The sequence below is a fragment of the Drosophila erecta genome, unplaced genomic scaffold (assembly GCF_003286155.1).
Source record: "Drosophila erecta strain 14021-0224.00,06,07 unplaced genomic scaffold, DereRS2 tig00000126-arrow-pilon, whole genome shotgun sequence".
Lineage (NCBI taxonomy): Eukaryota > Metazoa > Arthropoda > Insecta > Diptera > Drosophilidae > Drosophila > Drosophila erecta.
In genome coordinates this window covers 10419251-10434309 of record NW_020825209.1, presented here as the reverse complement: position 1 = coordinate 10434309, position 15059 = coordinate 10419251, and the positions used below count along the sequence as shown (strand labels likewise).

The window sequence follows — 15059 nt, the reverse complement described above, 5'->3', positions numbered from 1 at the left end:
GGATGACCAAAAGAAAAAAAATAGGTGTCGTACGCTATCGCCGATTGGCATATATCACTTGTACCAGATCGCACACTGATCGTGATAAGGCTAATGGCACTTATTTTAGAGCTAATGGTGCGAGCACTTCATCGCTTTCTCCTTTATAAAAATTACAGCGAATTAATGGCAATTGGACATTTATTTGTTTTTTTTTGTTTTGTTTTGTTTTGTTTTCTTCGAGTTTATTTACTCAAATGGTGGCACAATCCACAGAAACGCAAGCCATTAAACCGAACACGTGTAAGCAGCAGTAAAATTCAATGTCCGAATGCGTAAGTTCACTTCCGTTGGCCAAACTTCACATCGTTGAGCTCCTTCTCACAGCCACGATATGCCACGCCCACGCCAAATCCAGTGCCCAGCCAGACGGGCCATATGCGCCTCCGGAAGAAGAGCAGGGTGACCACGGATCCGATCACCAGACCACCAACTCCCTTCACCAGGGAGTCCGACAGACATCGATTGAGGTTCTCACGCAGCCGATCTTCTGGGGCAGTCGACATATTCACCAATGTTCAGTGCCAGCTGCCAATAGATAATTTGTTGTTAATTTTTCAGTTTTTTGCTGACAGATGTTTAGACAATAACCAAATCGAAAAGGGCTAAGGCAAGCCAGACAAGCTGTTGACCAGTATGGAAATATCAGAGCACACTGCGATCATTCCATATTAACTCATATTCCTGTTGCCACTTTAACAGCTCAGTTGGCCAAAATAAAAATTAAGGACCCGCAGCCACTTCACCTGGTTCAAGCCAACTTCAGTATTAATTTTGTTGACACAAAAATTAAAAATAAATTTCTAAATTTGAATGCAGATTTTTAAAGAATTGCGCCAGAAACATTTAGAGGTATGCCACTTCAAAATCCGATTAAGAAAAGTGGAGCTATGGAGTTTAGAACTTCAGCCTGTCCGTTCATACGGACAGACGGACGGACAGACGGACATGGCCAGATCCACTCGGCTATTGATCCTGATCAAGAATACATACTTTATATGTTATGATATATACTGTAAATAGTCGGAAACGTTTTATACTAGAATTATATAAAATAAATGCAGTTGGTATATTACATCAGACTTCTTGCAGTGCAACTTGCAGCTAAAAAATTTCCTTCGCTTAGCCTTAACTTTGAACTTAATCGTGTCAGCATAAGGTTTCAAAAGACTATTCCCCATAAATTACTTAACCTTTTCCTTTATGGTATATATCAAATACTATATATGAAAAAGAATTGGAATTATCTTACTAAACTGCGTTCCATGTTATTGGCTATTTTTCACGCTTGTGATGCAGCGTATTCCGCTTCGTGGCTCCGCTCGAGTGGCAACTCCCATCGAAATCCTACTCCGAACCCGCCAAATGCTTGGGAAAACAGCGCCGGCGACCGTGTTGACGTGTTAAGTGCTTTGGCCAAGAGATGGCCCCGAAAAAGGCAGCAATTGGGAAAAAAGACGGCCAAAACTGCCGTCTGCTCTTCCACTTGCCTGGGCTTAGGCTATAATTTCGGCTCACCGCCCACCAGTATAATTTTTTGTGCTTTTTTCTTTCTTTGGTTTTTTGCGAGGCGTTGGGGGCGCAACGGAGCTTAACTCGAAAATTGCAAATTCGGGTGTTCAATCGAGTCAAATCCTTTTCTATTACCAACTCAGCCGCTGCTCTGCGCTCTGTGTTTAAAGAAATTGTCGGCCTCATGAGCAATTTAATGCCTGATTTGCCTTTGCCTTTGCCTTTGCTTTTGCCTTAGTCGTTCCTTGGCGCGATTATAACTCCCAACTACCATTTCCCATTTCCCATTTCGACAGGAACTCCGTTCTTGGCCTTTGTTTTGCTGCATTTTGCATGATTTTCACCCAGCCACGTAAGTGATTCCCCATTTGGGTGTTGGCACAGTTTTTCACTTGCCAATTTTCGCGCTGGAAAATGATTGAGTATGCCAACTGGCCCAGTCAGCTAATTGTTTTATTAACTTTAACAAGGCTTATACAACCAACCGATTGATCAAAAATATAAATATTATATTAAAGAGATTATTAGAGCGACTTTTTCTACTGGTCTTATTAAATATTCCAAATCTTGAGGACGAAATCTCCGCAATGCACTCGATTGCCAGTTGGTCAGTTGAGAGCCAGCAAATTGGCCAAACTACTCAAGATCATAATGAAGACATTTATGGACCCGCGACCGGATTCAATTGTGCGGCATTCAACAATTTTTGCAATCAATGCGAATCGGACTATGAACGGGAATAATGCAATGGCCCCAGGGCATTGGGCGCATCTGTGTGCACACTCGCGGTCAATGAAATAGCCACCTTAGGAAAAAGTAGCTTAATATAGAATCGAATTGTACTATAATTAACTTGAGCTTGTAAACTGCATTTTAATCTTTTCAGTCTTGTAAAAATGCAACTTTTCGTTTTAAAATGTGTGGAAAAAGTCTTTTGACAAAAGGATAAAACTTGTTGCTAATTAAAGTACAATTTAATTTAATTTTGATTGCAAGAATTTGTATTTTCGCATTGTAAATTTATCATATGTATCATATATTTTAAGATTTTCAAACTACAAGAGTCCGATTTTTCTGCACACCCCAGGGTTCCCTGTGCTATTTTATTGACCCCACCTGTGGCCGATGTGTGTGCGTTGGGTGGGTGTCCCTGCAGCCGATCGTGCTCTCCAAGATCGGGACTCCAGCAGGCTAACGGCGAGGAGGCAGGCTCCTCCACTCCGAACAACTCAATGAGGCACATGCAAGTCAAAACATCGGACCAAAGTCTGGGTTGGCTGGACCCGAGCCCGCTGGCCATATGGTGCCCCCGCTCTCATCAATTCCGACTTGGGGCCTTGGCCCGGCCTGTTTCTGTTTCTGTTTTTATTGTTTTTTTAAACTTTTTTCTCTTTTGTTGCTTCTTTTTTGCGCCAGAGATCTCGGAGTGCCGTCCACGCTGGCTGGGCTCATTATAGATGCAGCGCCGATTTGTTTTGTTGTCCCCCCATTTGACTTTGAATTGATAGCATCAGGCAGCATCCAACGTCCAACGTCCAACATCCAACATCCAGCATCCAGCATCCAACTGCAGCTCCAAACTGCGACCATCGGCGGCTGCTGCCCAGTTTTCCCTCCCCAGCTGGATTTCCTCTTCTCCCTGCCTCTGCGATATATATAAATGTATTTGAACAATTGAGTGTGCTGCGCATGCGCTTGCCCAGTGCAAATATTTTAGATTCGCATAAAGTTTGCATAGTTTTTCACCAGGGCCCCGCTTCTATCCCTCCGATTTTTTATGAGATGGCACAGTGGGTTTATTAAGCTAAGGTCCATGTTTCAATTGGCTGTGAGGTACAACAAAAAAGCCAAGCGAAAACCAAAGTGGAGTAATTAAATAATAAACTTGGGAATTATAAGCAAGTCGGCAAATTAATGGAATTTCACATTCGCGTCCACTGTTTTATGACTGCGTGTGCTGTGAGTTGTCCACGCACTCCTTGCACTCACTGTTTTTCGTATGTCTTGTCCGTTTTCGTTGTCTTCACTGTGGTTGCGGTGCCTTGGGCTGTTTAGCTGCGCATTTTTATTTAACATATCATTTAAAATTCATGTAAAACACATGTAGCTGGGCTGCGGGCTGCTTTGCATACGGTGGGCATAAAGTACGAGCCGGCGGACAAAACGGACAAACGGACACGTACACGGCCAAAAATACTTGGTGCTCACATCATATAAATTCAAAACTGTGTGAATTCTTAAAAATGAGCTAGCCTATTTAAGAACAAAAGTATTAATAATCATGATCACTCTTCTACTGGTTTCATTAGCAATCTGCATATGTTGTAATATTTTGATATTTTAATATTTTGATATTTTTAATTTTTTAATATTTTAATTTATTTTTAGTTGTAATATTTATAAGTCCTATCTGCATCTGTTTCACCAATATAATTCCCTGTGGACCGAGCTTGGTCGGTGATACTTTCTCACAGTGTACGGACAAAGGGACCGGCGGACAGTGCAGCGGACACATCACACCCAAGCGCCAGGAGGGATCGGCTGGTGCCCCACCAAGGGGTGGGAGGGGGAGGGGGAGAGGGGGTGGGTTGCAGGTGGGTAGGTCCGGGCAGCGAATTCATAAGCAAAAGCAAGAGGCCTGTATCTGGAGTCGCATATCTGGATGGGCGAGGATATAGAGCCATGCTTTGCCAGGTTCCACTGGACGCGATGAAGATGTCGCTTGTTGCTTGTTGCATGCTGCATGCTGCATTTAATTTGTAAACAAAGTCTTTAGTTTATGACTTGAAGTTTTATTTTAGCATATCTAGGCTCCTCCCGCTAGCATTTTGTTGGAAAATTTGTAAACAATTCGGAATTCCAGAACGCATCATTGCAGCGCCAATTTGCATATGTGAGATCGGGCCACTACGATCTGCTGGTGCTGGGCTGTGGTGTACCTACGAGTATACATATGTGGCATCCGGACAGAAGCCATTGTTATGGCCTGGAGGTTGACCTTTTGGCCCCCGTCAGCCGTTAGCCATGGCAGCCGTAACAAATCAGCAATGACGTGCCCCGACACTAAATGCAATTTATAACACTTTTTTCCCCAGCCCAGCCTGTCTTGGCTGCTCGTCGGCTACTTCGCCGCCTCTTCCTGCGAAGATTGTCAAACAACTTGACTTAAGGCAACTTAACGAGCAGGCCCCCGATGAACGATGAACGATGAACGACAACTTCATCATGGGGTCGACGTGGCTGCTCCCCAGCTCCTTAGCTCCTCGAATGCTGTCATCAACATCAACACACGATGGACTCGTGGTCCCATGGACGCGAGGAGCCCAGGACGGAGCCCAAAAAAAGCCATCAAAAGCGCTCACCAGCGAACTTAAAATGCAACAACATGGAGCAGCTGTGGCGGTGAATGAGGCTTTCACCCGAAAAGAAAAACACTCCTTAGCTCCGCAATGCCCCATTCCGAGTTGACACTTTCCATATGGCTCCAACTGCCCTTTAAAAATAATAATCACAAATCATCAATAGGGTTTTGTTTAAGATACGATTGGCCAAGTATATTTTATTATGCTGTATTATTTTCGAGTTCCCAAAAAGCAGTACATACCCGCGATACACCCAGGCCTTGTCAACCGATTACTTTTTTTTTTTTTTTTTTTTATTGTAGTTTATTAAGATATACAGGATAGCTATGAACCCTTTTATTACCTTATTTTCTATTGTTTCTGCCAATTGGCGCTCCGGCTATAGGGAATATTTAATATAGCTTTTTCTAGTTTGGTCTAATACTCTCATGTTGTTTTATAATTAATGTTTAGCTATTAAGCTATTGTTATCTTAGCACTAAGTCTCTTGGTTGACGTCTTTTGATCCTCTGCCTCGGTCGAGTAATGGTGAGATCATTAGCGAGACGATTCCTGTGGTTCATCAGTCTTGAGTTGTACCGACTGGAGTGGAAGTTGATTTGTTGTAGTACCGTAACTAGTTTTAGGTCCCTATGTAGCACGCTATTTCGAATGTACCACTCACAGCCTGTAATTTGTCTCGCTATTTTGTTCTGGGCCACCTGAATTTTTTTGATTTGGCTATCTCTTGCTATCCCCCAGATTTGGCAACCATATTGCCAGATGGGAGCAATGACCTGCTTGTATAGGGTGAGCTTATTTCGGGTGGAGAGTTTACTGTTGCTTCTTAGGAGCCACCAGTGCTTTGTCACAGCTGCTCTCACCCTTGTTTTGATGGCTGCTATGTGGGGAGCAAATGTGAGCCGGCGATCTAATGTTATGCCAAGATATTTGGCCGTACTACACTGCTGTACCATCTCCTCACCTAGTTGAACAGCAGGTGGTGTTTTCCTCCTTAGTGAGAAGCACACGTTAGCTGACTTTTGACCATTTATGCCAATATTCCATCTTCTTGCCCATTTCTCGTACCTGTCAGCGTACTCTTGTAGGCCGTCTGCTGCTTCATATTCGCAGGATGATCTGTAAGTAACACAGACGTCATCGGCGAAAGTGGCTAGAGTCATCCTGTCAGGGTTGGCGTCCATACTAGCATTTGGCTGCGGCATATCGTTGGTATACAGACAGTACAATAATGGACCCAGTACACTTCCTTGAGGCACTCCTGCACTGACCTCATGTATCCCTGAGGTTGCGGAGTGGAAACGTACTGCGAACTGCCTATTCGCCAAGTAGGACCGCATTAGCAAGTAATACGGTGCTGGTAGTGTCATTTTTATTTTGGCCAATAGGCCAATATGCCAGACTCGGTCGAATGCTTCCTTAATGTCCAAAAAGAGCGCATTGCAGTATTCTTTCTCATCGTAGGCTTGCAATATTTGGTCAACGATGCGGTGCAGTTGTTCTATTGAACTGTGACCTGCACGAAATCCAAATTGGTGATCAGGGATGGCTCTTCTGGATGACATTATCCCAGCAATTCGGGCAGAGATAAGTCTCTCAAAGATCTTCGAGATTGATGGGAGGAGACTGATTGGCCGGTAGGATGCTGGGTCACTCTCTGGCTTTCCGGGCTTGTGGATCATACTCACTAAGCCAAATTTCCACTGGGCAGGGAAGTAATGCAACCTCAACATAGCGTTGAAGATCAACGTTATGTAAGAGATCGCGTGAGTAGGCAGCGCCTTCAGAGTAGCGTTGCAGATGATGTCGTGGCCTGGTGCTCTTTTAGAGGATTGGCGGTTTATGATCGCTGATATCTCACATTGGTCGAACGGGAGAATCGGTGCATCCATTTGCAGCGCTTGCTCGAGGACTTCCTGCGTTTCTTGTTTTTCCTGTTGGCTGGCAAGGTTAAAGGGCTTGAACCGTTCAGCTAAGTGCCTAGCAAACACTTCCGCTTGTTCCTTGTCAGAACGACACCATGTTCCGTTCTCATTAGCTAGTGGTGCCTTCCTGGGGCACCTCCTTTTTATACTACGCGTCGCTTTCCATAGAGAATGCCTCGCTTCGCTTCCAGTACCAGTGTTGGTAAGCCTCTCGTCGAACCATGCAGCTTTATGGTCCACCAGTTTCTTACGGAGAATATGTTGAGCTCTGTTCCACTCTAATTTGTCTAGAGGGTGGCGGGACCTCATCCATCTTGTCCGAAGTCGTCTCTTTTCAGCAATTAAAATAAGAATTTCCCGTGTGAGGGGTATACCTGCTGCTACGGGTCTCTGTGTCAACGTTCGTGTAGCTGTTATGGCTGCCGATTTCACCTTTACAGCAAATAGGTTGATTGCGTCCTCAATATCTTCTTCTGAGTTGATTTCTATATCAAGATACAGAGATTGCTCTAGAAGACCGCAGAACATTTCTAAGTTGGTGTGTCTGGTTATCAATCGATCTGCTGTAGGATATGTCAATGCTGTGACATCCAGCGTTATGATAAGAGGCAGGTGATCAGAGCTGAGATCAGGAGCCGATGTTATGGAAGCATGAATATCGAGAACGCCTTTCGTTACTGCAAAATCAATGCAGCTTGGAGTTCCTCTTCTACCGTACGGATACCGAGTAGGACTGCCTGTAGCCAGCGTGTTGACTTCCGTACTAAGAATAAGATCCGCGAGAGCGCGACCTCTTTGATTGCATCTTCCTGAGCCCCAGAGCCAGTGAGATGCATTCCAGTCTCCTGCAATTATAAATTTTCGATGATTTAGCGGTAGTATGTCAGCAAATTCATTTGTTGTCCATGTGAAACGAGGAGGACAGTAAATCGCACCAAAGTCGATCACACCAAGCGCTGTGTTTATTCCTGCAGACGCTATTTGTACTTTTTCGCTGGTAACAGGGCTCAGAGGATAATGCACCAAGCTAGATTTTATAAAGATCGCAGCTCCTCCTCTAGCATTGCCAACACTTGGATCATTAGCTGGATATGCATCAAAACCATATATTTTTGGCACAAAGTTTCCTCGGCAGTGAGTCTCACTAATTAGTATGACATCGATCTTATTTTGTCGCGCAAAGCACTCAAGCTCTGGCAGCTTCGTGGAAACGCCATCGGCGTTCCACATTAGAATGCGCAGCGGCATCATATTGTTGATCGTTGCGCTTGGAGGGCAGCAAGCAAATTAAGAATTTGCCCCTGCTGCTGTGTCTGCTGTTGCTGCTGTTTGAGCATCATCATCATCATCTCCGTCTGTTTATCCTGTAACGAGCGGAGTGAATCGATATTTCCATTGAGGGTTCGCATCATGTTTTCAATGTTATTTTCAAGAGATGAGTGATATGCCGTATTTCGGGATCTCGATGCTGAACGGTTGCGGTTGTTGTCTCGTTGAGCTGCAACTCGAGATCTCGATGTCGAGCGGTTGCGGCTGTTGGTTCGTTGGTTTATGTTTGGGTTGTTCTGCTGTTCATGTTGAGAGACATGCACGCCTCCCCTAGCTGCATCTGCATAGGAGACACCTTGACGAGTGGCTACTCTTGGTCTGCTCCTAGTTTGATCATTTGTCTCGGTTTGGCTATTCACAGTAGGCCGAGCTCCAACTCCACGCTTGGGCCGAGATCGTTGCAGGAACGCCTGGTATTTGGGGCACCCTGAATAGCTTGCAGGGTGCTGTTGTCCGCAATTGTAGCACGTGCACGGTTCACTGCGCGGCCTAGTACAGTTGCTGGCAGCGTGCTCGCCAGCACATTTGACGCAAATATGCGCTTTACGACAGTATTTAGCCGTATGGCCAAACTGTTGGCATCGATGGCATTGCACAACAGCATTGCGCTTTCGGAGGGGCTCAACGATAACCCGCATATGGCAAAGTGCCTTGACTAGCAGGATCTCCTTATTATTGGCCGCGGCGGCAATATTCACGAAGAACATATTTACCGGCTTGGCTACAGGGGTGCCTGGCTCACTGCGCCTCTGGGGCAGATGGACGTCAAGCACCTTGTGTCCGAATTTTTCCAGATCCTCCTTAATCTGGCTATGAAGCGTGCTGTGGTGTAAGCCTTTAATGCAGACTTTAAACGGCCTATCTTCCTTCAGTTGGTAGCAATGGAATTCATATTTTTCCTGCTCAAGCCAACTGACAATGCTACGAAAAGTGGTAGCGTCATTTGCATAGAGTCTCATCATACCGCCAAGTGAAGCCCTAGCTTCAACTTTATTTATGTCAATTATTTTCCTGAGTTCTTGCATGAGCAGAGAGACGTTTTCAATACCTTCCATCACTATGGGCGGTGGTTTGGGCTGCGTCTTGTTGGGAGAACCTGAGGTGCCAGGAGAGTTAGCGGCCCGCTTCGCCGCAGCAATGGCAGCTTGATGACTTGTACTAGGCCTCTCACATAGCACGTCGTTGGCGTTCTCAACTTCCATGTCATCTGGGTGAAGCGCTAGCAATTCGAAACGGTTTGAGCTGCCACTATAGTTCGATTGAGGTATGGGAACGTTATCACCGTTCTTGCCGAGGTTAGCTTTTTTCCCATCAGTCTTTGGGGAGGCGCATGACTTGCGCTTTATTGTTTGAAAGCGCTGCGAGGCTTCACCTGAAGCAGGGCTTTGGTAGCGCGAGGCGGTTCCTGATGTGGACCCATTGACGCTCGAAAAAGCAGATGCCAATGAAGCTGCTGTGGCGGCAAAATCGGATACTTGTAGAGTATCATTATCTGAGGGCGCGTTGACGGCATTTCTAAGTTCCTCTCCTAGAACTGCCTTGTTCTTATTAGTAGCACTAGTAGTCGTTGACTGCGGCTTGTCAAATTGTCCGGGTTTCATCGCACGCCTAAGAGTATGCAATAATATCAATTGATCTTGGGGCAGAATAGAAACTAAAAGCTTCTATCTGATACATAGGCCAGAACTTATCTGCTGCTGGAACCAAATGGTAAGCTCCTCACAGATGTTTGTTAAGCTTTCCAACGGATGTTGTGTTAAGCTTGCCGGCACGTGGCCGTTGGACAGCGGAGCACAATTTAATTAAATTTGATAGTTTTAAGATCACTGCACTGGCACGTTACTATCACTGATAGTGACTCAAGATGTCACTAAGCACTAATTGTGCCACTAATTGTGGACTTGTCTCTGGTGATTAGTGGCGAAAATATTAATAACCGCGAGCGATGATCAGGTGCGTGCTGCTCTTCGAAAGCTGCGAGGAAACTAACCGATTACTGCTTGGTTATAAAGTATATAGTCCCCATATCTGTCCAATCCCTAATATTCCCTTTCAGAGCTTCCCACGACAGCGAACTGCACTTGTCTGGCTTGGCTTGGTTTTTATGAACGCTGGGCTTTAAAATAAAACTACTGCGACATTCCCCGCCTCCTTCCCACTCCCCATCATTTCATCACCCACTCCACCCAGCTTTCTCCGCCAAGCACATGAATAATGCAAATGCCCGAGAATGCGGGCGCAGTTCGGATATCCACCCAAAAAAACAGGGGGATATAGCCTTCACACGCCCAAGGACAGTGCGGAAAATAAAATAGCACAGGCTATACTCTGTAAATAACTCTGAAAGTACAGAAATCAATGTGCTATACCACAGTTAGTAATAGAGTTCTGTCCATATCTACTATTATTTGCTATAATATTGTAAACTAGCTCATGTTAGTTACCTGATTTGGTTTTTAGTCCCAAAACGAGCGGTTCCTCGGTGCCAATTGTTCGCAGTGTGGTCGCAGCTGGGCTTAATGTGCCATAACTCACCAAACACCCACACACTGGCACACACACCCACACACGCCCACACACACTCGCACACTCGCACAACACAAGGACATCGCATCTCATCTAATATGACCGCCCGTCACTCATTAAGCCGTCGCTGTCGTCCGCTCTTTATTGTTGTTTATGTTCCTATATAGAAAATGTTCGTAGCCGGCGGTTATCGGGGCCCAGGAAATTGCGATTTTTCATTTCAGTGTTTTGCTTTTTATTTTCGGCGAAAATAGAAAATGCCGCCAGGAGGGCGGGGCAGAGGGCAGAGGGCGGGGTATTTCGGGTATATGAGCGCATCAAATTTTGTCAAATTTTTCGTTGCCGTTCTGGCATTATTTTAGCAAAATAATTAACACGAACCATCCATCCATCCAACCAGCCGTCAGTCAGCCTGCTTATCCGGTCCTGGTCCTTCGTCCGACTCAGAGATGTCAGGCTTTGTATTTTTAATGAAGCGCCATAATCCTTTTCTTGGGTCTGGGCAGACTTCGATTAGTTCAGAGTCCTTCGAACTAGTTCCACCTAATCCTAATGCAAATATAAGAAACCTAATTTTAAGACGCCATCATTAATTAAACAATTCATAGTTCATATGAAAATTGTGTTTAAAATCCACATTGTGCTATATACAAATTCCCCATATTTGTCGCGAAACTGGGCAGCACTGTTTTGATCCTGTCCCGCCATCCGGGTCCTCTGCCTTGAGGCATTTATTTATGGTCCTTCCTAAGCAGCCGCATTATATGCAACATTTTGTCGCCTTGTGATTATTTTCGGCATTTTCCGGAAAAAAGTGGGCGCAGCCTTGTGGGCGTGGCAACTGCACCTCATTTCAGCTGATTGCTTTGGGCTCGAGGCTCTTGCCAAGTTGATTTTTTATTTGTGCCCGTCGCCGTTTTGCAGCCATCATCATCATCTTAGGGCTTGTCTTGTCTCCAGTTGAGATGAGGACGAGCTGAGTTGCGATAAGACGAGATGGATTGGGTTGGGATGGGCGGCCATGACATGTGCACATCATATTTTAGTGTCCTTTTACTTATGCACCACTGCATTCCCCTTGCCTATTGTTCCCCTGTTATTTGCTTAATTTTTAATGGACCCGCCTGTAAGTAGGCAGCCATAATTTTGCTTTACAGCCCCAGCCACTTGGCTTAATTGAAAGGCGCTGCTGCTTCCAGGATTCCCACTTCAGGATTAACCATTTATTTTTGTGCTAATAGTTGGTGAAGTCCCGAAAGGACCGACTCAGCCATGACTTACATAACTTACTTAACTTACTTTTGCACTTCTTTTGGGAATCAGCTCGCTGTATTTTTGCCAGCTTATAGGCGGCTTTCCAATTTAAGACGGGCTTGTCGTGTGTTGTAGTTTCATATGTCATTTGTTATATGAAAATCGTGTTAAAGCCAAAAATATTTCCTTTTTTAATACAGGTTTCTGCTTACGCTTGAGTAAAACGTAAACGGGTTAAGCATTAAAAATGCATTAAAGAAAATTGATTTATTCACTTACCTTAAAATAGGAGTTACTTAATAGGCAATTAAATAATTTAAGTCACTTTATTGTGGGGAAATTATAATAAAAGAAGATTACTCAGTTGGAAACTGAGCAAAAATAGCAGCACGACTTCAAATTGGATCCGCTCTACATCCATAACCAATTTTCTCATCAGCGCCACAGCAATAAATCACTCATAAATTAATTAGACATTAGCCACACAGGTTTTCCAAGAATTACTTCAGCAACAAATTGATTAACAGTGTGCGTTGCTCGAAACTTATATAATTAAAGCAAAGTTATGTTAATAACTGATGGTACAAGAACACGAGCGTTTCGAGGTTACATCTATGGGATTCCCCACAAAACAAAAAAACGAGTGACCAACGAAGACCAAACCGCCTTCATAAATCATTATGATATATACCTGACGAATTTTCAAGTGTGTGAACACGTGTCGGAAAAAGTTAGGGAGCCAATGTGTGCTGGTTGTTACGACGAGCAAATGCTCTATCCATGAAATAAAAAAGTATATTTATGTAGTATAATAGTAGGTGTACGATAAATTTGAATCTTAGCCAGCAAATAAAAAATACATTAATATTATTGTGTATCTGAGGACATCAACTTGCGGAGGCAATAAAAATACATGGCAGATATTAGTTTTGCCATGTGTGGTCAGTAATGACTACATCCACATTTTTAGTGGCATTACGAAGAGCTCAGCTTTTAGCGGTTTTGGAAAAAACAAGCACCAAAAAAGCCCCGCAATTGTCAAGGCGAAAAAATCAATAAGCCCATCTGCCATTTCCACAATTTGTTAAGAGCGACTTGATTATAGAATCGCAAGTGAAATAAGCCTTTTAAATTCTTTTTGCTACGATTTCGCAGGTGCCAATCCGTCTCACCCAATTGCGCAGCTATCTCAATGTGCGATCGTAAAATCATTTGACAAATTGGATGGCATTTCGCGGCACAATCGCACCGATGACAGCAGAAATGCCACTAATTATGCCAATCAGCGGGGATATCACTTCGATCTCGATGCTCAAGTGTCGCATGGCAGCATTACTACTCTGGTAAACTTGATTTTGTAATTGCGGGCGAGTTACGCGATCGCAAAAGTGGTTTTTGTAGCCCCCCTCGACGATCCAAAACTAGTTTTGAGTTTTTTTTTGGGTTCAGTTTCCCATAGTTTATGGAAGATGTCACGATGATGGGTTTATTATGCGGGCGCAAAACAAATAGATATTCTGCAATGAAAGAAGGCACAACAATTGCGGGCTTAATTTCGCTTTCAATACGCTTTTAATTAGCGCGCTTTGATCGCAAAGCTACCGACCAACAGTAGGTTTTTGTTTTTTGATCTCAGCAGACGACTTCCTTCGATTGCCCTTCACTTTCGCAGATTACGGCCGTAAAACAATGATTAAATTTAATTCCATTTCGTTTTTCGTACTCGGACACGTTTCGCACTTGGCGAGAAGGTCAGGGTCTGCGATCCGAACTTAGCCACCATATTTTGTGCCGAGTAATCAAGCCAGACAGAAACCTTCGAATCTCTATTGATCTGCGTCGTTTTTGACGAATTAACGCACATGTCGAAAGAGTCCCTTCGCGATTATTTCAAAATCGATTTGGAGCTGCATCTCAAATGCCCCTCCCAGCACAACTGTGAATGATTTTTCCTGTTTTCAGATTCTGCGTGCTTCAGCTAATTTTCCGCACCTTGAGCAGGTGCACAAAGTCGGTCACCGCATTCGAAAAATGCTCAACAAATGCCGAGCGCCGTTCTACGCGCTTCTCACTGTGTTTACCTGCGAACTAAGCTGTGAAACTGTTTGCCATTCGGCATTTCTGCCTGAATTTACGGAACAAATACCCAAAGCCAATGCGTTTTCGCATTCATGACGAACTAGCAGCGTGTTTTGAACACATGTATATTTACAATGCCTCAGAAGGCACTAGAATTTCATCAACGATCGATCGATAATTTGTAAGGGAAGCATATATCAGAAAAATCAGTTTAATATCTCTTGAAAACATGCCAGAAATATAAAAGCACCACAGACTATTCGCACAGGCATAAAATAAGCTAATTGCAAGTAATTAACATCAAAGCAACGTTTCAGCACTGGATACAAGATTGATGGTCTGTGCCACTCATAAATGGGCAATCCTATGATTTACTGATCAAAGATTCTGTCATGGAGGCACACACGCCCACATCTCAAGATTTTCAGTTGGAGAGTTGGCCAAGAGCAGCGTGTAAACAACGTTTTGTGGGCCTTTGCAAAATGTTTAACTGAAATGCAATTTGGCAAACGTTATTTAAGAGCTCACCGTGCCTGTCTTATTTAAGCATCGTTTTTCTCATAACGATCGTCGGCGATTCGAACTCCAGACGTGGCCGAAATACAAGTTGGTACGCCAGTGTGCCCAACATCCATGTGTGCCCCAAAAAGGGGGACACTGGGGCCATTGGGGCGGCGGGGTACCAAGAAAGGGGTCCAGCCTCCAGTTCGCCAGTTCGCCAGTTGCTGTTGCTGTTGCTGTTGGGCCAAACAATTTGTCGCGTCTTTACGCTGGTTCCGCAATTGTTTTATGGCCACTGGCGAGGGCCGAGACCCGGGGCAAACATTTGCCATCATCCTCAAGCAAGTGAACTGCACAAATATTTAAAGAGCCCCGGCGGCTACCAGAGAATACTCAACTATATCAAAGTGGAAACCGAAGTTGTGGGCACAGAAACCTCGAGCTGTGAAACAAGAAATGGTGGCAAAATGACAAGTATAGATTCAATTTAAATAGATATACAAGTATTTGGTTTGGCATCATCATTCTATTT

The 15059-nt window shown here is 44.3% G+C and overlaps 1 protein-coding gene across 1 annotated transcript; it reads right to left on the bottom strand.

Annotated features, from left to right (window-relative positions):
• Window positions 1-217: 217 nt before the first annotated feature.
• On the bottom strand, window positions 218-663 carry LOC6550787 (MICOS complex subunit Mic10). The gene is made up of 2 exons (XM_026982212.1): window positions 631-663; window positions 218-567 (listed from the first exon to the last, which is right to left on the bottom strand). The coding sequence occupies exon 2, from the start codon at window positions 543-545 to the stop codon at window positions 321-323; it is 225 nt and encodes a 74-aa protein (XP_026838013.1). The 5' UTR covers window positions 546-567; window positions 631-663; the 3' UTR covers window positions 218-320.
• Window positions 664-15059: the final 14396 nt, after the last annotated feature.

Coding starts and splice junctions, on each gene's coding strand:
- LOC6550787 (XM_026982212.1), bottom strand. CDS start 545: ATGTCGACTGCCCCAGAAGATCGGCTGCGTGAGAACCTCAATCGATGT.